The 23,865-nt window shown below is 38.9% G+C and overlaps 3 protein-coding genes across 3 annotated transcripts; 1 reads left to right on the forward strand and 2 right to left on the reverse strand.

Moving 5' to 3' along the window:
* Nucleotides 1-475: 475 nt before the first annotated feature.
* On the reverse strand, nucleotides 476-5,495 carry LOC110114768 (eukaryotic translation initiation factor 4B1). The gene is made up of 3 exons (XM_020847753.2): nucleotides 4,323-5,495; nucleotides 1,943-2,377; nucleotides 476-926 (listed from the first exon to the last, which is right to left on the reverse strand). Exons 1-3 carry the CDS (start codon nucleotides 5,423-5,425, stop codon nucleotides 902-904), a joined length of 1,563 nt encoding a protein of 520 aa, XP_020703412.1. The 5' UTR covers nucleotides 5,426-5,495; the 3' UTR covers nucleotides 476-901.
* Nucleotides 5,496-14,442: 8,947 nt separating this feature from the next.
* LOC110114780 (elongation factor Tu, chloroplastic) lies at nucleotides 14,443-16,204 on the forward strand. Its single transcript, XM_020847777.2, has one exon. The coding sequence runs from the start codon at nucleotides 14,546-14,548 to the stop codon at nucleotides 15,962-15,964; it is 1,419 nt and encodes a 472-aa protein (XP_020703436.1). The 5' UTR covers nucleotides 14,443-14,545; the 3' UTR covers nucleotides 15,965-16,204.
* A 2,087-nt stretch (nucleotides 16,205-18,291) lies between these two features.
* On the reverse strand, nucleotides 18,292-19,173 carry LOC110114788 (uncharacterized mitochondrial protein AtMg00810-like). The gene has a single exon (XM_020847787.1). The coding sequence runs from the start codon at nucleotides 19,171-19,173 to the stop codon at nucleotides 18,292-18,294; it is 882 nt and encodes a 293-aa protein (XP_020703446.1).
* Nucleotides 19,174-23,865: the final 4,692 nt, after the last annotated feature.

Below are 23,865 nucleotides of genomic sequence, written 5' to 3' on the forward strand. Positions count from 1 at the left end.
TTGGTTTTCGCTCGAATATGTTAGCCATGAGTATCTTAAACCAATTTCACTTATTACTAGATTTGATTTGACTATAGATCGATCCAAATGACTTCAAGATAATCATGATTTGAAATGAATGTAATTTATGAATAATTAATTAATTTAAATCTATCTTTTAAATCAATCGTGGCCAAATTTTAATTAATTTTTCTCACTTTTTCCATTTTTTTATGGTCATTTTAAACACAATAGAGTTAAAAATCTCACAAGTTTATTAAATTAAAGTTAAAAATCCACATAACGTTCGCACTTTTTACCTTCTAACGTTAAACAAAGAACAAACCAGAATCAAATTTGCCACGGTTATCCCAAAATACTTAATAGAATCACCACCAATAGCATCATAATATCATCATCTATATCACAACTTAAAATTACTCGAACTGACATTCATAAACTAATAAACAAATATTAAGAAAAGTAGATAGAGAGGAAAAAAAAAAAAAAAAAAACTAAAAGGAAAAGCACTTCCATTTGCTAACGTAAAGGTATCAGAAACAAGGTAAGATATCATGCAGAAGGTAAACTAACAAATGGAAATTTCAACTAAAGTAGACAACTTGACGCTTGGCTTAACATGCAAAAACTTCCAAGTCTTACAGCAAACCAAGGTAGCCATGAATTATGTCACCTTTGTTCCAACCCTTCCAGTTAGGTTAGTTGCTGAATGTTGGGAGTCTTTGCCACCTCGCAACCGGTCCAAATTTGAGCACACTGATTTTGCTTACATTTACACTTTAGCGCTCAACATTCTAAAAAAAAGAAAGAAAAAAAAAAAAAAAGAAAAAAAGAGAAAAGAGCAGAGCCTTCAGATTCAGCATAAAAAATATTAATGGCCCCAGAAGAAATATAAGCTCCTTCACCATCTTTCCCCGGATTTTGGCCTGCCAAGAATGTAGATAAGCTATCTTCGGTTAGAAACTACAGTAAATTAAGAATAAACCATCTGATTGCATGTACTGTAAAAACAACCTACTAAAACCTATGTTGCACCGATACGGATACGACACGGATACGAGACATGTCAATTCTTAAAAACACAGGATACGGGTACGGCGCGAACACGGCATTATAATTTATAAATCATATATAAAAATTAAGAAAGCAATCAAAGCATCATATTTGAAATTACAAAAAAAATGAAAGCAACATTATTTGTAGCCTTGTATCTTATGATATCAAAATAAAAGTAAGCATTAAATGTCTAGTACAACAACAAAAGCATAAACATAAATTGTCTAGCACATGAAGTTTCAACTATTCAATAGAAGGAATGATATGATTAATTTCTTCAATGGTTTGTCTTTGAAGTTCTATATCATCTTCAATAAATATCATAGCTTCTAATTCAGGCTCATCAAGTGAAAGATTAGCAATTTATAATATTCCCATATTATTAAGAGACTCAAATCTATCTTGAAAATGAGAGAACCTCACTCGTAGCTGCGGAAGTAAATACGTTTTTTTTTATTATGTTTTTTTTTTTTTCAACAGATACGCGTATCGTGTCCTTTTGAAATTAAATAGTATTTTAATTGGATACGGCTTTGCCTATCTAACACGTATTGGTGTCGTATCGGAGGCGTAACCGTGTATCGGTGTATCGGATACAACTCGCCTTTATAAATAGGTGTATCGGTGCAACATAGACTAAAACTAAGGTATCGGCAGAAGGAGAATAAAAAAAATGATTAACAATAAAGTATACAGAAAAAAAAAAAAGCTTCTCAGTAAAGTACTAGATTGAAAATACAAAGAGTCATGCTATCAGATATTTTCATTCTTATGCATGACACATAAAAAAGATCAAAACTGTTGTTCTTAAAGTCAACTATCAGCCATGATTTGCTAAATCTAAAGGACGACAATAGTACGAGAAAAGGCATAAGAATTTACATACCTATCCATGTTCCTGCTGGCGTGAAGGGTTGAATCCCTGTTTGATTGGAATCCCCGTTTTTCAATGAAGGGTCTGTACCATGAATCACCCGTCCCTCTAGATCGAGGCCTGTCTACAAACTCGGTCTGCCTTGAATCTTCTGAAAAGCCAGTCTGCACTGATGGCTTCTCTGCAGAGAAAGGAGTTCTTCGAGATCCAGAACCAGGCCTGCCATTAGCAAAGGCTCTCTGACCAAACCGCACCTTATCATCTAATTCGCGTATTAGATTTTCCAGCTCTTTCTCCATCTTCCTTATTTGCTCAAGCAAGATATCGTATTGTTCAGTAGGAAGATGCGAGGAATCACCATTCACATTATCCTCAGTTTCCTTAGCAAGTTCCTTCTTCAGATTATCAATGTCTTCTTTCAGTTTCTTTTCTTCTTCAGTCTCAGACCTGTCATGTTTGACAAGTCAACATGATAATGTAAATTATTAATAATCCAATGAGGTTAGATAAATCATCTAAGTAAATATAATGAAATAACAAACTTGGAATATTAAAGAAAATTCAACTAAAAAAAAAAGTTCCGGGTAAAAGCCAAATATAATTCCTAACGATTTATGTGTGATCAATTTAGTCTTAGAAGTATCACATTTCCCCAATTTAATCCATCAAATGTATAAAATTAATCTAAAATGATCCCTCAGAACTAAATTGAGATCAATTTTATATAATTGAGATCTAAATTAGGATCAATTTTTCTGTAATTTCTACGTGATGGATCATTTGAAATCATTTTTATATTTTACAGATGGATTAGATCTGAATGTAGCAAAATAGATACATTAGCCTAATAAAGGACAAAAAATGTCTTGGATTTGCCTCAATTTTAAACTTTTAGTATTACTAATTTGAATACCTGTCCAGAGAGTGACAAATACATTCAAATCTTCTATACAGAGACCATGCACCTTAAAATGAGCATATATAAGATTTTGTGATGGATACTTCCATGCTTATTAATTCACAAAATGTGTCACCTACAAATCAGTTTATCTACCATTATTACGCCACGCATGGCCAAGATTTAGGCAAAGCTCAACCTTGAGATGTTTTTCATATCAATGCTACTACACCAACAGAACGAATAAAATCAAAATTATCAGAGAAAAAACAAACAAACAGGTACAAAATGAAGCTAAAATGACAGTCAAAAGTCCAATCTTCAACGTAGAAAAAGCACAAGAAAGAAACAGATGGCTTGCCTTCTAAGGAGCTGCACCCTTGAACTACTCTTTGCACTATCAAAGCAATCATCGCATTCAATAACTCAGCTTGAAAAAAATCCAAGAGAACAGAGAAAATAAAAACTATGGGCTACATGGAATCATTTTTATTTTTTTTGTTTTTTTTTTAATTTTAAAAATAAGTTAAGTTACTTTTAAAAACACATAAAATAATTTTGAGGAATTTTGAATATTTTTAGAAACAATTATTACAACTAGCCGCAAGCACCACCGTCGTCAACGACCATCATTATCATGACTTCACAACCTATTGTAGCTAACTAGAGAGTAGAGACTGCTGCCACCACCTCATAAATCAACTTTTATTTTGGGGAAAATTAGGGGCAATCATGCCCCATAAATCAACTTATTGGATATCAATCAAAAATATTTTTAAGATAACAACTATATTTTATTTTATGTCAAAACATAAATAAAATAAAATAAAATAAAAAATAAAAAGTAAAGTCATCACAAATAGCTCTTTAAGCTACCAAAAGGTGCATAGGTACTAGCACTGTAGCCAAGTAATATAATTTTGTAAAAAAACTCAAGAGAAGTGAAAAAGAGGGCTTTTTTTCTTAAATGAACATTCGCAAAACCTACTTTGTTAAAGGGACAAGTCTTCATCATATTCAGACGACTGTGAAAAGTCCAATTAATAATGTATTAGAACAAACCAAATGAGTGTGCACAGCTTTAACAGTTTAGCTTACGCATTCACATGCAACACCAGGTAAAGCAAAACGCAAGATCCCGATCCAAAACGTAAAATTAACAATATTATATCTCAAATATGGCCAAAGACTTCATGAAGCATGATAAATGGCAAGCTCTGACAGTATATCAATGTTAAGGTACTGAGGTAGTAAAAACTATCCATGGTTAAGGATGATGAAATCCAAATAGAATCATAAACCCATGCTTCCTATCGTGCAAGATGCCGCGCTTTTCTTCCTGAGAAGGATTATTTGCACGAAAATGCTAGATCAAGCCGTGCATGTAGAAAATCATAAGCCTATAGTAACCCTGAAATAGATACTCAATAGAACAGAGAAATATTTGAAATTGTTGCAAGTAATATGATTGGATAAAGATCAACAAAACCCAACCTTTCAATCCCACGATGCTCCAGTTCCTGATCAATCTTCCTCCAATCCATTCCCTTCTCTTCCAAAAGAACCTCCCGAGGTTTTGCATCTCCGAAAGGATTAACCTTAGGCCGAAGCTTTGGCACCCCTCCTTCTGATGAAGCCTGTGAGCCCGAACTCCCAGGCCTGCTTGACTGCGCACTGGATGTCCTGCTTGAATAAGAGTCTGTGAAGCCACTAGTCTTCTTCATTTCTATATCGATTTCCATCTTCTTCCAATCCACCCCCTTCTCAGCCAACACCTCCTCCCTTGGCCTTGCAGCAGCAAAAGGACTCGGCCTGCTACGCGCAGGCTCTGGCTGTGATTCAGAATCTGTTTTTGGAGGATCGAGTACAAATCTCGGCCTTTCTCTCTCCCCATTCCTCGGAAAAGGCACGCTTCCTTTATCCCAACGATCAGAATGCATCCCCGACCCGAAAGAGTCCCGAAATCCAGATCCAAAGCCAGAGTTCCTAGAAGCAGGATTGACAGATTTCTTTCCTAAAGACCAATTATCAACCTCGTCCGCCTTGGATGTGCCCAGGGAACCGTAACGATCTGGCCGGCAGGAATCCATGGAAAACGGCTTCTTAAAATGAGACCAGTTATCTACCTCATCAGCCCTCGAGGGACGATCGCGATCTGAGTCCTTGGTAAATTCCTCACTCAGGTGGCGAGGAGGAGCGCCGCCGCCATAACCATTAGAACGAAAGCCACCACCGAGGCGTAAATGATCTATCTCATCAGCCGTGCGTTGACGGGGACCAGTAGGAAGGCGGGCCATCTCTTCGACTGTGAGACCATTGGAATCGAACGTGGGCTTGCGAAGAGCACCTCCAGGGCCGACGTAGTTGCCGGAGGTGAACTCGGAAAGCGTAAGAGAGACGCCTTTCTTCTTCTTAGGTTTTCTTGCTCCTTCCTTGAGGCTTGGAAAGCCCTGCATTGGCTCATCGGCGAGGAAAGTTGGACGGGCGGTAGAGGAGTCCGCAGCAACGCGTTCATTCTCCTCTGCCTCGGCTCGTTCAGCTTCGAGAGCCCAAGTACCGATCCCGCTCCAGGCTTTAGTCAGATTTGCCACCGTCATCGTCGGATGTGAGATGAGGAGGAGAAAGCGAGAGCTTGATGGGTTTAGGGTTACGTGAGGTAATCGGTTGAGGAAGCGAGAAACAGGCGTAGTGGGAGAAGGGAACGCGGACGTGTATTTATAGCAGATTTGATTCTGAGCTTCGTTTAATTATTCGATTTTATTTCCTAATTTTCATAACTAATTCTTTCCAAAAATAAAATAAAAATTATAAAACTACTTTTAATTTGTTATATATATATTTATATGAATTACAATTTCTGTTATGAGAGACCTGAAAAATATAGGCGAAATAGTTATGGTAGTTAGGCATTAATGTCGATCTATGACTTGCAAAAATGATCAAGCTAAGAAGATTACTGATATTAATTAATGATAGGTATAGTCGTTGGGGGACTATAGAGTCACATAGATTGTCAGGAGATTATGATAGATAAACATTGAAGGTTTTTGCATCAAGGAGTATTCACGGCGGCAGAGCAATACAAAATTTAACATCTTAGTTTTGTACTAAAATTCTAATACGCAAACAGATGAAAGATAGATATGTAGTATTTATAACCGGCACAAGAGTTTTTACATTAAAATTTTTGAAAATGGGAAAAAACCATGGGGTCTTACTTAGTTTAAATGAATCCATTAGTGTTCGCAATTGATTACAAATGAGGCATTCATTGGAGGTAAGACCTTGGCTTGATGTAGCAAATATACATCATATATAGTGCATTACAAGTAAGAGTTTGAAGAATCAGTGTTGACATGTTCGTTTGGTTGGCAAGATCATAGTCGACGAGCTATGTAGGTCGGAAGGACGGTAGTCGAGCGATGGTGGTCGAAAGAGCCGTAGTCAGATGACAAAGGTCGGAAAGACTATAGTCAGGTGATGGCGATCGAAATGACCATAGTTAACGGTCAACGAAGGTTAGAAAGATTGTAATCGGGTGATGGTGGCGGAAGGACCATAGTTGCTGGGCGACAGAGGTCAGAAAAATCATAATTGGGTGACAATTGTCGGAATGATCGTATTTAGGTCACGACGGTCAAGGAGACCATAATTTGGAGATAGTGGTCAGAGAAACTATAGTTGGCGGGCGACGAAGGTCAGAAAGATTATAATCATGTGATAGTGCTCGGAAGGACCGTAGTCATATGACGACGATCGGGGAGACCGTAGTCTGAAGATGCTGGTTGGAGAGATCGTAGTCGGTGTCAGAAAGGTCGTAGTTGAGCGAAAATGTCGGAAGGACCGTAGTCAGACAATGGAGATCGGAAAGACCGTAGTTGGCGACTGTGGTTAGAAAGATAGTAGTCGTCGGGCGACAGTGGTCTGAAGGACCAAAGTCTAGTTATGGTCGGTGGCCAGAAGGAAACCTAGCTATAATCAGTGGTCGGGCGGAAGTCCGACGAAAGTCCAATGTCGATCGTTGATTAGGCGATGGTCAAGGAAGAGCTTGGTGGCAAGAGAGATCACATATTATATTCTTTCTTCCTCTTTTCCTCCCACTCCCCTTCTTGGTCCCCTCTTTTAGAGAAGAATGAGGGGACTATTTATATTTTTTTTAGTGGCATGACCAGTAAATAAGAAGAAGATCAAGGGCATGCTGGTGTGTTGCAAATGGATGGTTGATATTGACTCCCTTAATTAAGGACCATTTATTTAGTATTTAAGTGTCTTGATGATGTTAAAATTTGGTGATCTTAGGCTCGTTAGATTTGTCTTGTTGAGCCGCTCGATTCAATTATAAACATGTTATATTTGGAAATCATTTGGTCATCCAATTTATAGTTTGAACCTTCCAAATGTACTTTGGGTTTTTGAGTTAGACCCATTTGGGCTCAGATTGGGTTGAATTTGATGTCATTGGGTTTGTCTTTTTGAAACGTTCAGTTCGACTATAAGTTTGTCGAAATCGGAGTTCAGATGTCTCCTAATTTAATTTTAGAAGTTTTCAATGTGATTTTGCCTCGAGATTTATGCTCGATCAAGATAGTTCTTTAATGATGTATAAGTTGCCCATCTATTTTTGGACATCAAAAGTCAATAGAGTTCAAAAATATGTATCAAAGCTCTTCAAATCATTCCAATGCAAAATTATATTGTTTGAGTAATTTTGAGAAACAACTTTTCCTTGGATATATGTGGACATCCCCTTGGAGTCGTGAACAAAGTAAAATATACTTAATCATAATTTTAATATGTCTCAAAGATAGCGTAAAGATTGGAGCACAAAATCTAAAAAAAAATCTTTCCAAAATTCTTGAAAATGTTCAAAATTGACTATAGAGGCTTTGTTGGGCCTTAAAAAAAAATAGCTTGAACATAAAAAAATGGTCTCGGGGACCTGAAAAAAGTTCAAATCAGACTGTCCGGACAGAAATTTGAGCCCGAACGTGACTTGGTAGCCAAACCGGCTTGGTACCGAGCGCTATGCGCTGCCTGCCTCCAGCTAGTCAGCGCATGCACGAAGCAGGGCGGTACTATAGCCACCGCCTTCTGAAACCGCGGGGCGGCAAAAGTGCCGCCACCCCTTTTACCTTTTTTTTAAATTATATTATTATTATAGAATATATTTATTATTATTTTTTATTATTTTAAATTTTTATTTTATTTTTAACTAATTTTTTAAAGAATATTCTTCTTAGAATAGTTTTATTCCCCAAAAATATTCTCAAAATATTCTTATTATTTAAGAATATTATGATTATCCCAGAATATTCTTTTTCTCCACTTTTTTAAAATGCCCCTTTGGGGGTAGGGGAAGGTTGCCCCTTCTTTTTTTATCTTTTCTTCCAACAACCTTCTTATAATAGAGGCCTTCCACTATCATATCCAATACCCCTCTTTGTGCAAAAGGAACATTCTCCCTTAAACTTTTTCACATATTAGAGTCTTTCCACTAAATTTGGATAGGCGGCATCCGCTATCTAACTTCAGTGCCCCTCTATGTGTATAAGGGGATTTTATGTCCTTCCATCTTCTTTTCACTCAAACTTCTTCCCATAATAGAGGCATTTCATTATTTTTAATAGGCAGCATCCCCTATCAAGCTTCAATACCCCTCTTTGAGCAGAAGAAGTTTATCTTATCTTCCACATTCTTCTACCTCATACTCATTCTTATATTAGAGTCTTTCCACATACTTGGATTGGTAGAATCATTTATCAAGCTTTAGTGCACCTCTTTTTATAGAAGGATTCTTGATGAGCTTTACTCTCTCTCAAAAGATTGCCCATGATACAAAAAGATCAATCACCTTTTGTATGAGAGGATAGTTTGAAAAGATCTGATAGTAGTAGCACCCAGAAGGAGAACCAGTGATTGATGGCAGACGAGTTAAGTTTTGATTGTGATTGAGCGAAAGTCCGGAGGCGATCAGTGGCTAGATAAAAGTCCAGTGGCAATCGATAGCCAGGTGAAAGTTTGACAGCAATCGATGATTAAGTGGAATTATGGTGGCAGTCGATGGCCGGGTGGTGGCTAAAGGAGCTAATTGAAGGGTGTGTTGCTAATAGTAGTTAGGCGAGAGGCCAAGGATGGCTAATATGAGGTGAAGGGCCGACGATGGCCATCATGCAAAGGGCCAATGATGGCAGTGGTCAAGTTGTATTCTATTAAAAGTATTAGGCATCCATATTGATGGGAGGTGAATAATGAACAACCTGATAGATGTGGTTTGGTTATGCGTTGATGGCACTAGTTTAAAACATATTAATGGTACCAAATGAGTGAATGTTTGTATCGTCTTTGATCTTTTCTTTGATGTGGTTTTTAAGAAGTTTGATGTACAGAATGATGCGCTGATCATTACCCTTAAAAGGTCTTTTCACATGCTCCTCCACTAGAAATCATTTTAGTATACTGGATAATGTTGATGAAAGCACTATAATCTTCTTCACTTGAAGATTCTTGTATTAGATGAAGATGATTGTATGATTAAATATGATGTAAGACTATACTATATGTACATTCAATAATATTATATATGAATTTGAGATGTTTTTATAAACTTGATGCTTACTTCTAATTAATTTGAATTAATGATTGATTTATCTTTATGTAAAAAACTAAGTTCTTCATGTATTTTGGAAATATGCATTGATATATTTCCCCCCTAGATAGAGCAACTAGATTAGAGAAATTTATCCCTTTTATGGCATTTAGTCTTCTGAAAATTTTAAATAATTTGAGAAATATATATATTCTAAGGTATTTAGCCTTCTGATATTTTGATGTATTTGTAATTTTTGAGGCTTTTAGCCTTTTATGATCTTTTGTATACATGTGCTTTTTAAGGCTTTTAGTCTTCTAAAGTCTTTGTATGGTGGTGACACTGTCAACCATTTGCTCTTATAAAGTCTTTCTAGTGAGGATCTTGTCCACTACTAGCTTCACTTTGAGGCTAACCCATCGCCTTCTTAAGATTGTCTGTTAAAGTGTAGCTTTGTATTAAAAAGTTGGAAAAATTCACAAGGGATATTTGACCTAATCAAGATTTTTTGTCAAAGCATTGCTCGATGTTGTTAGTCTATGTAGAGGAGGTTGAGAGAATATGCCAAGGATGTATGACCTATATGAGGTTATTTTTTAGAGTATTACTCAATGAAATTAGTCTATATTGAAGAGGCTAAGAGAATCCGCCAAGGATGTAAAATATATCCGAGATTGTTTGTCAGAGCATTATTCAACGACGTTAATATGTATGAAAAAGGTCGGGAGAATTCGCCAATGATGTATAACTGATCCATTGTTATTTGTCAGAGCATTACCCGAAGATGTTAACCTATGTGGAATATGCCAAAAGAATCCACCAAAAATGTATGACATATCCGAGGTTATTTATTAGAGCATTACTCCATGATATTAACCTATGTGAAAGAGGTCGAATCAAATTCTCTTGGGATCAATTATGCCTTGATATGTGTATCTCAAATCGAAGGTGAAGAATGATCTATCTTTAGACTGTTACTGCCATTTGAGGTCAATGTTAAAATCTTGCTCAATGAGTTGAAGTCCAGTTAGGGCTTTTGTAGATCTTGAAATTTATTGGAAGCTTTCTTATATTTACTAGGAGATTTACAAAGAATGATTTCCAAAGATATTGCCTTGAATGTTGGTTGGAGCAATTTTCTTAGCCATGTATGTAGTCAAGGTTGACCCTAATCGGTGTGGGTCTTTCTTAGGGGGAAGGCCTTATGTTGCAAATATACATCATATAGAGTGCATTATATGGTGGGAGTTGGATCGGTGTGGACATGTTCGTTTGGTCGGCAGGATGATAGTCGGTGAGCGATACAGGTCGGAAGAACCATAGTCAGTCGATAGTGGTCGGAAAGACCGTAGTCTAATAATGGAGGTCGGAAAGACTATAGTTGGGTAATAGTATGAAGGACTGTAGTTTGCAGACGATAAATGTTAGAAAAGCTATACTTGGGTAGCAGTGGTTGGAATTAACATAGTAGGTGGACGACATAGGTCAGAAAGACCATAGTCGTGTGACAGTTGGTGAAAGGAACGTAATCAGGCGATGGTGGTTAGGGGGATCATAGTCAAGAGATGGTGGTAGGAGAGACCGTAGTGGTGGATGATGGAGGTCGGAAAGACTATAGTCGGGAGATGATGGTCGGAAGGACCGTAGTCAAGTAATGATGGTTGGAAGGACCATAGTCAGACAACAGAGGTCAGAAGGATCGTAATCTGGCGAAGGACAATGACCATGAGTAAATCCTGCAATAATCAGTGGCCATACGTAAGTCCGGCAATAGTTGGTGGTCGAGTGAAAATCTGACGACTATCGGTAGTCGGTCAGTGGTCGATGAGGATAAGAGAGATCACATATTCTCTTCCCTCCTCTTTTCCTCACCCTCCTCTGCTTGGTCCCCTCTTTTAATGAAGAATGAGGGGTCTATTTATAATTTTTTTTGGAGTGACATGACAAGTAAATAGGAAGAAAGTCAAGGGCATGTTGAGAGTGTTTGGAATGGATGGTCAATATCAACTCCCTTGATCATGGACCATTCATCAAGTATTTAAGTATCTTAATGATGTCAAAATTTGACGATCTTGGGCTCATTGGATTTTTCTCCTTGAGCCGCTCAATTTGGTCGTCCAATTTATATTTTGAACATTCCAAATGTGCTTTGGGTCCTTGATTTGGACCCATTTGGGCTCGAATTGGGCTGAATTTGATGTTATTGGGTTCTTCTTTTTTAGACGTTCAATTCGGCTACAAGTTTGTTTAAATCAGAGTTCAGATGGCCCATATTTAATCTCAAAATTTTTCAATGCAATTTTGCCTCGAGATTCATGCTCGATCAAGATAATTTTTTGATGATATATTAAAGGTAGAGTTATAAAAGAAATTCTAGATTGATATTCTTGATCGGTGACAAGGAAGTGAAATTGATTGTTATTGGCGATCATAATGTTTATTAATGGACAAAGCTTTAAAATGGCCCCCATTAATAATTTGATATTTTATAAACATTTAGTGCCTTAGTGGCGTCGAAATTGAGCGATTTTGGGCTCGTTAGATTTTTGTCATTAAAATGCTTTTTTTTTTTATTATAATTTTATTAAAAATGAAGTTTGAATAATCCCAAATTTGATTCTAAAAGTTTCTAAAACAAATAGTTGAGTCAAGATACAAGTTTCAAAAGTTGATTTTCTGATATCTGTTTGACATATTCGACTTTGAGAATGAATACAAAACTTTGATTATTCTTTTCTTGATTGTGAGGAAGGTGGCGTCAAGATATGTCTCTTATTAATACTAGTATAAATGCATGTGCACATGATGCACGTCAATAAAAATTTTAATATAAAGAATTATATAATAAAATTTAAAATTAATTTATGACAAGTTATATCAATCTTTATCTATCAAAAAAAAAAGAAAAAAAAGAATATATTAAATCATTATAAGAAAATTAAGCACAACTTTATCAACATCCAAACATGCAATCCCATTAAATTATTTACATAAGCAAACTATTCTAATATGAGGTCTATAGGAACCAAATGTCTGAAACGATCAAGCAAATCTTGAGAGATACAATATAACAAAAAGATTTAACGATAGCCAAACCAAATTAAGAATGATGTATAATTGCAGTATGAACAACAATAGCTCACCATGTCATAATCTAGTGGTAATGATGGACATTTCTCATTCATGTGAAGATATGACTGCATAATATTGTATCTAGATAGTTCCAGATTGTATCTTCCTTTAATTTGACAAAAAGAAAGCTTCAATGTCTTTTTGTTGCACCACTCAAGTAGTCGACTATAGTTGTTCTCAAAGAAATTTAGTGTATAAGCATCTTTAATCTATCATAAGAGAAATTCAACATTATGAGACTTTGACTTAGATATGCAGATTCTATTAGAATCCATGCATGACAGAAGATGGTTAGTAGTAAACTCAACCGCTATAATCATTATCAAAATACTGAATGCCACAATATAAGTTATCATCTCTTTTTAGACTAAATAATTCTCATAGTTGGTCGAACTAAATGAAACAAAAGACTAAACTCTTGAATATTAGTTCAAAACATGGGTTTTAGACTAAATATTGGTATAAAGTACGACAACAACAACAACAACAAGTATGTATCCTACTACGTGGGATCAACTACATGAAGCTTTTTCCTTCATTGTATCATATTAAGAGTAAATTTCTCATTTAAATCTAATACAAAATATCATTTTTAATACTTTCTAACCAAAATTTTTTAGGCCTACATGTACCTTACTTAACATAGGCCGAAGCTAATACATCTACTCTACTAACAAGATCATCTGCATTGTACAAAGTACTGGATAATTAATTACCTGCTGGAAAGATATTTTCATTTTCAATTCTTTGCACCACCACCACCAACAATCTAACAAGAATAATATACTAATAAAAAGCAACTTAAATAATTTTTTGTATATCCCATTTGTATGAACATGATAAACAGCTTGGATTTTAGACATCCTCATGAAAGATAAAATTGTCAAATAGAGCAACAAAATACTAAATGCACGTGCACAAATGCACTAAATGCACGTTGCTAAAAAATGAATGAAGATAGTGCAGTGCACTTATGTCATTGAAGAATCAAACAAGGATAATCAATTTTTTTTTAATAAAATAAAAAAAATTGCTCTTGATCGATCCCAAACAATTCAATAAATATGAATGAATCACATAATCAAGTGCACAACTTGCACATTAACACGAATTCAAAATTAATAGAAATATTATAAAAAAATAATATAAAAAATTGAACATTACTAATAACAATACAAATATTTAGCTGAGAAATTTTTTTATATATTAAAAATACTTTTTAAATTAATTTGCATAATGATTATATATTTTTAGATTTATTAATTATTTATAATACAATTAATGGACAAGATAATTTCAAAAAAAAAACACATGGCAAAGATTTGAGGTTGAAGAAAAATCAAGTGGCTTTTTATAATAGTAATATAGATGATGTGATTTTATGATATTTATGAGTAATATTTAGTTTCATGCTATTTTAATAGTGCTTTATTTTGAATAACATTGATAGTTAATATTAATTTAATCTAAATAGCAGCAAATTTGTTGCTATTTAAACTATCTCAATCTTGATGATTAAATTAAAAAAACCTTAATTACTATTAATTATTTTAAATAGTATTTCATTAGTGGGATAATTATTAGATGACTATTAAATTTATAAATATGTAACTTTTCCATCAAAAATTAAAATGAAATGATATTAAAGCAACGTTACAACTTGTAAAATATAATATTATTATTGAAATAACATTTTTTATCTAAATAAAATAAATATTAAATGATATTTATAGAGGAGCCAATGCCAAAATCAGAAAAGAGAGGAATGTTAAATGCCACGACTCTCGTCGCACTCCACATGACTAGCTGTGGTCACTGTGAAGTTCCAGCCGAAATCAGCCCGCGGACCGAACCAAATCCAACCCAATTCTCGCCCTAAATCGAAGCCTCCCAACTCCAAATCGATCATAAACGCTGCCATTTTGCCGATCGAGGCTGCTCCACTCCCCGCCCCAAGTTCCAGATAAGAACTCGCTCGACTCTCTCAACTCCTATCCCCATGGCATCCATATCCCTCGTTGGAGCCGCACCGGCGACCACCGCCTCTAAGATTCTTTTCCCCTCTACCCTCAAGCCGGTGGCCGCCCTTTCTTCTTCCTGGTCTCTACGAGGTGCCGCTCTAGCCGCCGTCGCTGCTACTTCTCGATCGGATCTCCCCCTCGGCCGTGGTAGCCTCCTTGTAGTCCGCGCCGCTCGCGGCAAGTTCGAGCGCAAGAAGCCCCACGTAAACATCGGAACCATCGGCCATGTCGACCACGGAAAGACGACCCTTACCGCAGCGCTCACTATGGCTCTTGCCTCCCTCGGTGGCAGCACCCCCAAGAAGTACGACGAGATTGACGCGGCCCCGGAGGAGCGCGCCCGCGGCATTACCATCAACACCGCCACCGTCGAGTACGAGACCGAGAACCGCCACTACGCCCACGTCGACTGCCCTGGCCACGCCGACTACGTCAAGAACATGATCACTGGAGCCGCCCAAATGGACGGCGCCATTCTTGTCGTATCCGGCGCTGATGGTCCCATGCCCCAAACAAAGGAGCATATTCTCCTTGCGAAGCAGGTCGGCGTTCCTAACATGGTCGTTTTCCTCAATAAACAGGACCAGGTCGACGACGAGGAGCTCCTCCAACTGGTCGAGCTTGAGGTACGTGAACTCCTCACGTCGTACGAGTTCCCCGGCGATGACGTCCCCATCGTCTCTGGCTCCGCGCTTCTTGCCTTAGAGGCCCTAATGGCTAATCCCAAAATCAAGCGAGGGGATAACGAGTGGGTCGACAAGATCTACCAGTTAATGGACGCTGTTGATGACTACATCCCCATTCCGCAACGGCAGACGGACCTACCCTTCCTCCTCGCCGTTGAAGATGTCTTCTCCATCACTGGGCGTGGCACCGTCGCCACGGGACGTGTTGAGCGTGGCACCATCAAGGTGGGCGAAACAGTCGACCTTGTTGGCCTCCGTGAGACTAGGAACACCACAGTAACTGGTGTTGAAATGTTCCAGAAGATCCTCGATGAAGCTCTTGCCGGCGACAATGTAGGCCTTCTTCTCCGTGGCATACAGAAAGCAGATATTCAGCGAGGAATGGTCCTCGCCAAGCCTGGAACCATTACTCCTCACACTAAATTCCTTGCCATTGTCTATGTGCTGAAGAAGGAGGAGGGAGGCCGACACTCACCGTTTTTCCCTGGGTATCGGCCGCAGTTCTACATGAGAACCACGGATGTCACTGGGAAAGTGACTGGTATCATGAATGATAAGGATGAGGAGTCGAAGATGGTTATGCCCGGAGACAGGGTGAAGATTGTTGTGGAGCTTATCATGCCTGTGGCCTGTGAACAAGGAATGAGGTTTGCCATCAGAGAGGGTGGGAAGACGGTTGGAGCTGGTGTTATCCAGACCATTATTGAGTGATGTGGTCGTTTGTTTCATTAACTCGGGTTTACAGGGGCTGCTGCTCGGATTCATGTAAGTTTAATGATGTTTCAGTTGAATTATGCAGAATCATGATGCAATAGTCCAAGATCCACCACTGCTATATATTCTTTTCGTTTTGTTTTTTCTTCTTCTTTCTTGTGGCGGTGATGACCTTTGAATGCTTAAAGTAATGGAAACTCTGGAATTGTATTTTATTCATTGCTCTGGTTTTGCTGATTTTTGGATTTCGTGGGAATTTTGTGTAAAACTGTTTAAGTAAAAGTAGTTAAACTCTTAAATATTGAATCGATTTTTGATGTAATGGTTGGAATTTTATTAAGAAACTCTGTCGTTAAGCGTGTTCATTTAGGAGGAATCTAGGGATGGGTGACCTCCTGAGAAGTTACATTAACATGATAGAACTGTGAAGCCCTTAGGCTAAAATAGATAATATATCTATAATTAAGAGTTTGAGCTGTTACAAATGACATCAAAGCAATATACTAGCCAGAAGATGAGAACTAAGTGTCATATAAGATAAATTATTACGCCATGAGAGACACCTCTTGAATCTTGTATGAGACAAAATGCTACGTGGTGGGAGTCACCATTTGAACTTGTAAATGTTACTTGTAGAATCTTATATGTCTGGTGGATGATTCTGAGATAAAGATGTTGACGGAGGGCATCCGGTACATAAATAAGGGAAATTGTGAATCTCCTTAAGTAAAAGAAGTCAAACTCTTAAATATCGAGGCATCCAGGAGTATGCTCATTATGGAGAAATCCTGAGAAGTTACAACAACATGATAAAACCATGAAGCCTTTAGGCCAAAGTGAAAAATATCTCTATAATTAAGAGTTTGGACTGTTATATTTTGTTTCAATTACAATCTGACATTTGATAATGCCAGTTTTAATAGGACAAAATGAATTCCAATTAGGCATATAAATAATAATAATAATAACATAGATTTTAGGTCATTATCTTCTAATTGCTATTGCCATTATTATTATTATTGGAGAAATGAAATGCACGCCTACCCAATGACAATAATAACAAATGTTTACAAGTGAAGATAATACAAGGAAAAAAATAAAAAGAAGAAATATGAAATTACATCAAAACTCCCATGTAAAATAATACATTCTCCCAAATTCCAAACTAAGGGATTAGAGAAATAAATATGAGCAATATCAATATCATATTGACCATCCACGATAGTGATTTTTGACTAAGTACAGCTATTCCCATTATAGCTGAAGAAGAGAAGGCACCTGGACTGATCGGCTCTGTCGAGTTGAACTTTAATTTGCATTAAAGTGATAGTCATCCTTGCCCAAGAACGCCAAAAAGGTATAAAGATGTTTTGTGAACCAGAAATAGGGTTAAAATAATCATTACCAATCAGCTATGATCAGACAAAAAACAAAAAAACAAACAGGTAGTACTTTTTGGTAATTTTGCAAGTGATTTTTCACCAAAACTTTCGAGATAACATGCGAGGTGAAAAATGCCAGCAGGAAATGCAGATCTTTAACAGGTTTAAGATAAAATGGAAATTTAAAAAATAGATGTGAGTGCGTTTCAATACACTGATTGCAAAGCACACAAGTAGAATTAAAAGCAAATTCTCTTCCAGTTAAAGAGTCCTCTGTTTTATCCCCATAGATTTGAACCTTCCAGTCAAATTCAGAATATTAAGAGAAGGCAAACCCAAGTCATTTTATTATTAGGCAATGTTGTAGTTTACAATGATATTTTACTGAGTTTATTCACCATACCATTATAAATTTATAATGTAAAAGGCAACACATCAAGCTAGTAATTTTCTTCACGATGCATTTAGATAGAATCATCGATCTGAATTAATATGCAAAGGTAGTTCCAAATTGTTGAACAAAATAAAGGAGAGCAATTGTTTCTTCTAGCCACATAATCGGAAATTAAGGTTTCGTTTGGGATGGCTTTTTTACTGCTTCTTAAAGCATTTTTTAGTAAAAAAATTTAAATTTTTGTACTAAAAAGCTATTTTAAGAAGCAGTGAAAAAGTCATCCCAAACAAAGCCTAAATATGCTTATAATTTGCATACAGTCATTAGCTTTTGATTATGAACAATAATACCGAGTAATTGTAGAAACAAAGAACAAGAACAAGAACCGATAACAGAGAAAAGGGAAAGTAATTTCATTCATTTCAAAGAGATGAGGTACACCCGTATATATAGAGTACGAAGGCTAAGACAATACAAATGTAAACCAATAGCATACTGCCACATCAGCAAGATTAATAATATATTATTTATTTATTTAGTATTATGTTCTAACATTCTCCCGCAATCTGAGGGTCTTGAAGAACCGTTAGATTGTTCCGTAGCTTTAGGAAACGCGGAGTGGATAATGCCTTTGTGAAGATATCCACAGTTTGATCAATCGTGCTGATGGGTAGAAGGCGAATGTTGTTTTGTTGTAGATGATCCCGAATGAACTTCTGACCTTTTTCTATATGTTTGGTTCGGGCGTGAAAGACAGGATTGTTCGTCAGTGCAATTGCGGATGTATTATCACAAAATATGTCTATAGGATAGTTTTGAGGGATTCCAAATTCAGATAGTAGACGGCATAGCCAGATTATGTCTGTTGTTAGAGCGGCAAGTGCACAATATTCCGACTCAGTGGATGATCGGGCAACTGTGTGTTGCTTTTTGACCGTCCAGGAGATGATCATGTCACCGAGGAATGAACAATAGCCTGATGTTGGTTTTCTGGATACTGGATCTCCGGCCCAATCAGCATCTGAATAGGATTTAAGCAGTAGATTAGTTTTTGTAATAGGAATCCCAAAATTGAGCGTACCTTTTATGTAACGAAGACGACGTTTGAGCATATAGAAGTGTTGAGGTTGAGGATCATGCATGTTTTGGGATAGTTGATTGGCATTGTACGCAATGTCAGGACGAGTGAGTGTCAAATATTGTAAGGACCCGGTTATGCAGCGATAGAGCGAATGATCATTGACATGCTTATCGATCGGATATGTGGCTGGGAACTTCGTACATGTCGGATTTGCTAGTGGCTTGTAGTGTAGAAGGTCCATTTGCTGAAGAATTGAAGCTGCGTATGATCTTTGCGATAGGAAATAAGAGTCCTCTTGTTTATCAATCTTCATACCGAGAAACTCATGAACCGCACCTAAATGCTTCATTGAGAAGGTTGTGCCCAGCTTTTTGATAACCGATGATATAGTGGCGGGATTATTACCGGTGATTAGGATGTCATCTACGTAGATCAATTGAAAGATTGTATCTTGTTGTTGGCGAAGGATGAGAAGGGATGGGTCCGATTGGCTACGAGCCTACGAGTAAAGCCTATAGAAATCAAGAATGTAGTGAATGTATTGTACCAATGACGAGGCGCTTGCTTGAGACCATAGATGGCCTTGTGGAGATGACAAATGTGACTTGGAAAATTGGAGTCTTCGAAGCCTTTTGGTTGAATCATGAACACATCTTCAGACAGCTTTCCATGGAGGAACGCATTTGCTACGTCCGACTGATCGACTTGCCAATTATTGTGTAGTGCGAGAGCAAGAAGAATTTGTATGGTCGGTAGTTTGGCCACTGGACTAAATGTGTCCGTATAGTCCAGCCCAAATTCTTGACGGTTGCCTTGAGCGACCAAACGAGCTTTGTACTTTGCAACAGAGCCATCCGCATGAACTTTTGTTCTGTATGTACATTTGCATCCTAGTATCGATGATCCTGACGGTGGTTGAACAAGGCTCCAAGTACCTTGTTGCTGTAAGGCCAAGAATTCTTGAGTCATTGCCACTCGCCACTCAGGAGATTTGATAGCTTGAGCATACGTTGACGGAGTTTCATGTTCCAGAGTGGGAGATTGAGTGTGAAGCAAATTCAAACGAACGACCGGTTTCAGAGATCCAGTTTTGTTTCTAGTTAGGATATGATGCGTAGGTTGCTGGGATCGAATTGGAGAAAGATTAGAAGTATTGTGCTCTGTGTGATGTAAATTCTTAGGAATAGAAGACCTGACAGAAGTAGGAATGGTGTTGTCGTTGGTTTGCGAAGAGGTACTGGCTGTCCTATGAGTGGACAGAGGAATCAGGAGATGAGGTGGCATGTCGGGCAGAGGATTTAGAGGGACAGTTTGATGGTTAGATACCGTAGTGAATGGAAAGAAGTTTTCATCAAACGAGATGTGTCTAGAGATTATAGTCTTGTTGGTTGACATGTCTAAACATTTGTAACCTTTGTAGTTATCCAAGTAATAAAGAAAAATGCATAGGGGGATTTTGGTTAGAGTTTGTGATGTTCACGATTAGGAGAGAGGAAAGCAAGCACACCCAAATGTGCGAAGGTGATGATAAGTTGGTTTGGTGTTGTGAAATAATTCGAAGGAGTCATTTGACCCGTAGTCGGAGAGGGTAAACGATTTATAAGATATATAGAAGTAAGTACAACATCAGGCCAAAACTTGTAAGGAACAGAGGCGGTTTGAAGTAGCGTACGCGAGGTTTCAATTAAATGTCGGTGCTTACGTTCGGCCACTCCATTTTGTTCAGGAGTGTAAGGACATGATATTTGATGTGCGATGCCATGACTACTTAAGAAATGTTCAAAATGATGATTAAGAAATTTGGTTCCGCCATCCGTGCGAAGCATTTTTATGGAATGCGAGGTTTGTTTTTCAATTTGATTTTTAAACGTTACAAATATAATGAAAACCCTGATTTTTGTCTTATCGGAAAAATCCATAAAAAGCGAGAAAAATCATCAATAGAAAGCACATAATATCTGTAACCTTGAGTAGAAACGACGGGGGCCGGACCCCAAACATCAGAATGAATGAGGGACAGGGGAGATGATTGTCTGCTATTGGATTTTTCAAAAACAATTTTGTGGCCTTTAGACTGTTTACATGGTAAGCATAGCGTCTGAGCAGTTTTTATTCTAAGAGAAGGATTACATCTAGCAATTTTACTAAGCACCCGAAAATTGGGATGGCCTAGTTTGTTATGCCATGAAATAGTTTGATCGGTGGAAGCAGCTAAAGCCGAAGTAGATGAAAAGGAGCTGTTGAACCGAATGGGGTAAAGTCATTCTCACATGGTCCGCGAAGCAGCACCTGTTGCGTCTTCATGTCCTTCAAGACAAAACCAGATGGATTAAAGATTATAGAGATGTTATTATCTCTTGTAAGTTTTGAAATTGAGAGCAAATTGTAGTGAAGAAAAGGTGTATGAAATATTTGAGATAAGAAAGCTTACGTGAGGGAGTCGGTAATAGGCATGTACCATTGGCGATGCTAACCGATCTCCCATCTCCTACCGTTACAGTTTTGGATCCTTGGTATGGCGATGCAATGGACATGTTATCCAACGAATTGGTTAGATGATTTGTTGCGCCAGAATCAAGAAACCAATTGGAGTATGAGCTGTCGGAGGTGGCTACGAGAGCGCGGGACGTCTGTTGTTGTGACTGCGGCACGTAGTTTATGTCTAGTCGATGCCAGCAACTAGAGGCAGCGTGACCTCTTGTTACGCCGGCCCAGGAGGGGCCGGCTGGACCGGTCCAACCCGGACCGGTCCGGGTCTTCTCGCGACGGAAACGCAACCCGCAAGCGGAACCGAGCGGAGGGAGCAAAGTCGACGGGGGCCAGGGAAGAATTTTGGGAGGGAAATTTTGAATGCGAGGGGCTGTTTATACATTTTGTAAAACTCCTTTATGGTTAATTAGGAGGTTAGGAGGAAAAGGGGGGGACCTTGCATTTGAATTTGGTTGGGAGATCTAGGGTTTGTGTTCTTGGGCTCTAGGCTACGGCTAGAGATTTGGAGAGTCATTCCTTCCTCTCGGATTGAAGGAAATTGTATCTTTGTTTGTGTTCTTGAATCTACTAGTGAATTATATTGTTTTTCTCCATTTTCCTTGAGTTTTCTCCACTAAAACTGCTGCGATTTGCTGTTTTCCTGCTGAAAACAGCAGTTTTCTCTTGTTTTGGTATTGATTTCGGTTAGGTTTACTTGCGAACCCAAGTATTTCCTATCAAATTGGTATCAGAGCGAAGATCCGGGCGGTGGGGGGCTGTTTTCCACTGTTTCGCTGCAGTTTTTTGCTTCTCGGAAGGGATCCGGAGACCATTTTTTGGTTCCCATGGCATCTAAACGTGTAGAAGTCTTGGAGACCGAAGTGGGTCAATTTAAGGCGGATCTGGAGGAGAAGATGGCCACATTTAGCGAGAATGTGGAAGGGAAATTCATGGCTTTGGAGGAGATGATGAAGAAATTGTTGGAAGGGCAAACTAGGGCTGTGCCAGCGGAGGAAAGAGGAGAAGGTAGTGGAAGCAGGGGTAAGGAGAAGGTGAATCCAGAAGAGGAAGAGGAGGTGGAACTGCTTAACAGCAACGGGAGGATGCCACCTCGGGAGTCCATCAGGCGAGAAGAACATGACAGAAGGAGAGACTTCCGGGAAGGAAGAGAAGATGATTGGCGACGTCGGAGGCCCGACCCAGTGGACCGGCCATGGGGGATCCATAACCACCATGGCGGAGCGCGAGGGGAAGATGGCTATCGACGGCCGAGGAGGGATGATGAGCCCCGATATGGAGAGAGAGGAACTTGGGAAGACCCCATTGCCTGGGACAGAGGAGGCCATGGGGGGAATAGGGCATACGGGGTGGACACGAGGGCCAGAAAGCTGAAAATGCCAGTCTTCGAAGAGGGAAACGTGGATGAGTGGATCCACAAGGTGGAAAGGTATTTTGCAGTGAATGGCCTTATGGAGGAGGAGAGATTGATGGCTGCTAGCATGTGCTTGGAAGGGGCGGCTTTTGCCTGGTTCAAGTACATGGATAAGTGGGATCCGGTGAGAACTTGGAGGGATTTCAAGGAGGCCATCAGAGAGAGATTCAGGGGGGGCAGCCCATGGGAGATCTCCGAGCAGTTCTATGCCCTCACTCAGGAGGGAACAGTGGAGGAATACAGAAAGAAATTTGAGAGTCTGGTGGGAGACATGGAGGGCTTATCGAACAACACGTTGGGGGGGAACTTCATGAAGGGGCTCAAGCCAGAAATTAGAGATGCTGTGAAGGTCATGAGACCGAGAGACCTGAGGGAGGCAATGGAGTTGGCTCAGCTGGTGGAGAACCAGAAGACCAACGCTCGAAGTTGGAGGAACAACCACTCAGGAGGTCCCACCAGGACAACTACCACTTACTTGGCTCCAAAAGGGCCAAGCACTAGTGTCCCTAGAGAGAGTGGAAAGGAGAAGAGCGGGGTGACTAGAACTGCAGGAAGCTTCAAGAAATTGACTGAGGAGGAGATGCAGGAGAAGAGGGCCAAGGGCCTTTGTTTCAGATGTGAGGAGAAGTTTGTTCCAGGACATAGATGCAAGGATCGCGCTCTTCGGGCTCTCACCGTCTATATAGACGAGGCGCCTGAGGAGGGTGATGATTCTGATGAGGAGCAGATTGATCCCCAGTTGGAGGTAGCCGAGGTATCCCTCAATTCTGTGATGGGATTTACTCCTAGTCATACCATGAAGGTGAAGGGGAAGATCCAAGGGAGGGAGGTAGTAGTACTGATCGATAGTGGGGCAACCCACAATTTCATATCCACTCAGGTGGCGGAGGAGCTGGGGATGGAGCCTACTGAGACAGGCAGTTATGGGGTGATGATGGGGACAGGAAAGATTGAGTCTAGCACGGGGATCTGCAAGGGGGTGGAGATGAGCCTACAGGAGATCAGGGTGGTGGAGGATTTCCTACCCCTGAGATTGGGTAGCACGGATGTCATTTTGGGCATGAAGTGGCTACAGACCTTGGGTGAAACCAAGGTGAACTGGGGAACCATGGTGATGGAACTGATGGTAGAAGGGAAGAG

This window comes from Dendrobium catenatum, unplaced genomic scaffold, assembly GCF_001605985.2.
Source record: "Dendrobium catenatum unplaced genomic scaffold, ASM160598v2 fragScaff_scaffold_412, whole genome shotgun sequence".
Lineage (NCBI taxonomy): Eukaryota > Viridiplantae > Streptophyta > Magnoliopsida > Asparagales > Orchidaceae > Dendrobium > Dendrobium catenatum.

What these genes read in the sequence shown, in the direction of transcription:
- LOC110114768 (XM_020847753.2), bottom strand. Translation starts at nt 5,425, where the DNA reads ATGACGGTGGCAAATCTGACTAAAGCCTGGAGCGGGATCGGTACTTGG. An exon ending in GAGCATCGTGGGATTGAAAG is followed by an intron (nt 2,378 to 4,322) that starts GTTGGGTTTTGT and finishes CAAACATGACAG; the next exon opens with GTCTGAGACTGAAGAAGAAA. An exon ending in GCCAGCAGGAACATGGATAG is followed by an intron (nt 927 to 1,942) that starts GTATGTAAATTC and finishes CATTCTTGGCAG; the next exon opens with GCCAAAATCCGGGGAAAGAT.
- LOC110114780 (XM_020847777.2), top strand. Translation starts at nt 14,546, where the DNA reads ATGGCATCCATATCCCTCGTTGGAGCCGCACCGGCGACCACCGCCTCT.
- LOC110114788 (XM_020847787.1), bottom strand. Translation starts at nt 19,173, where the DNA reads ATGAAGCATTTAGGTGCGGTTCATGAGTTTCTCGGTATGAAGATTGAT.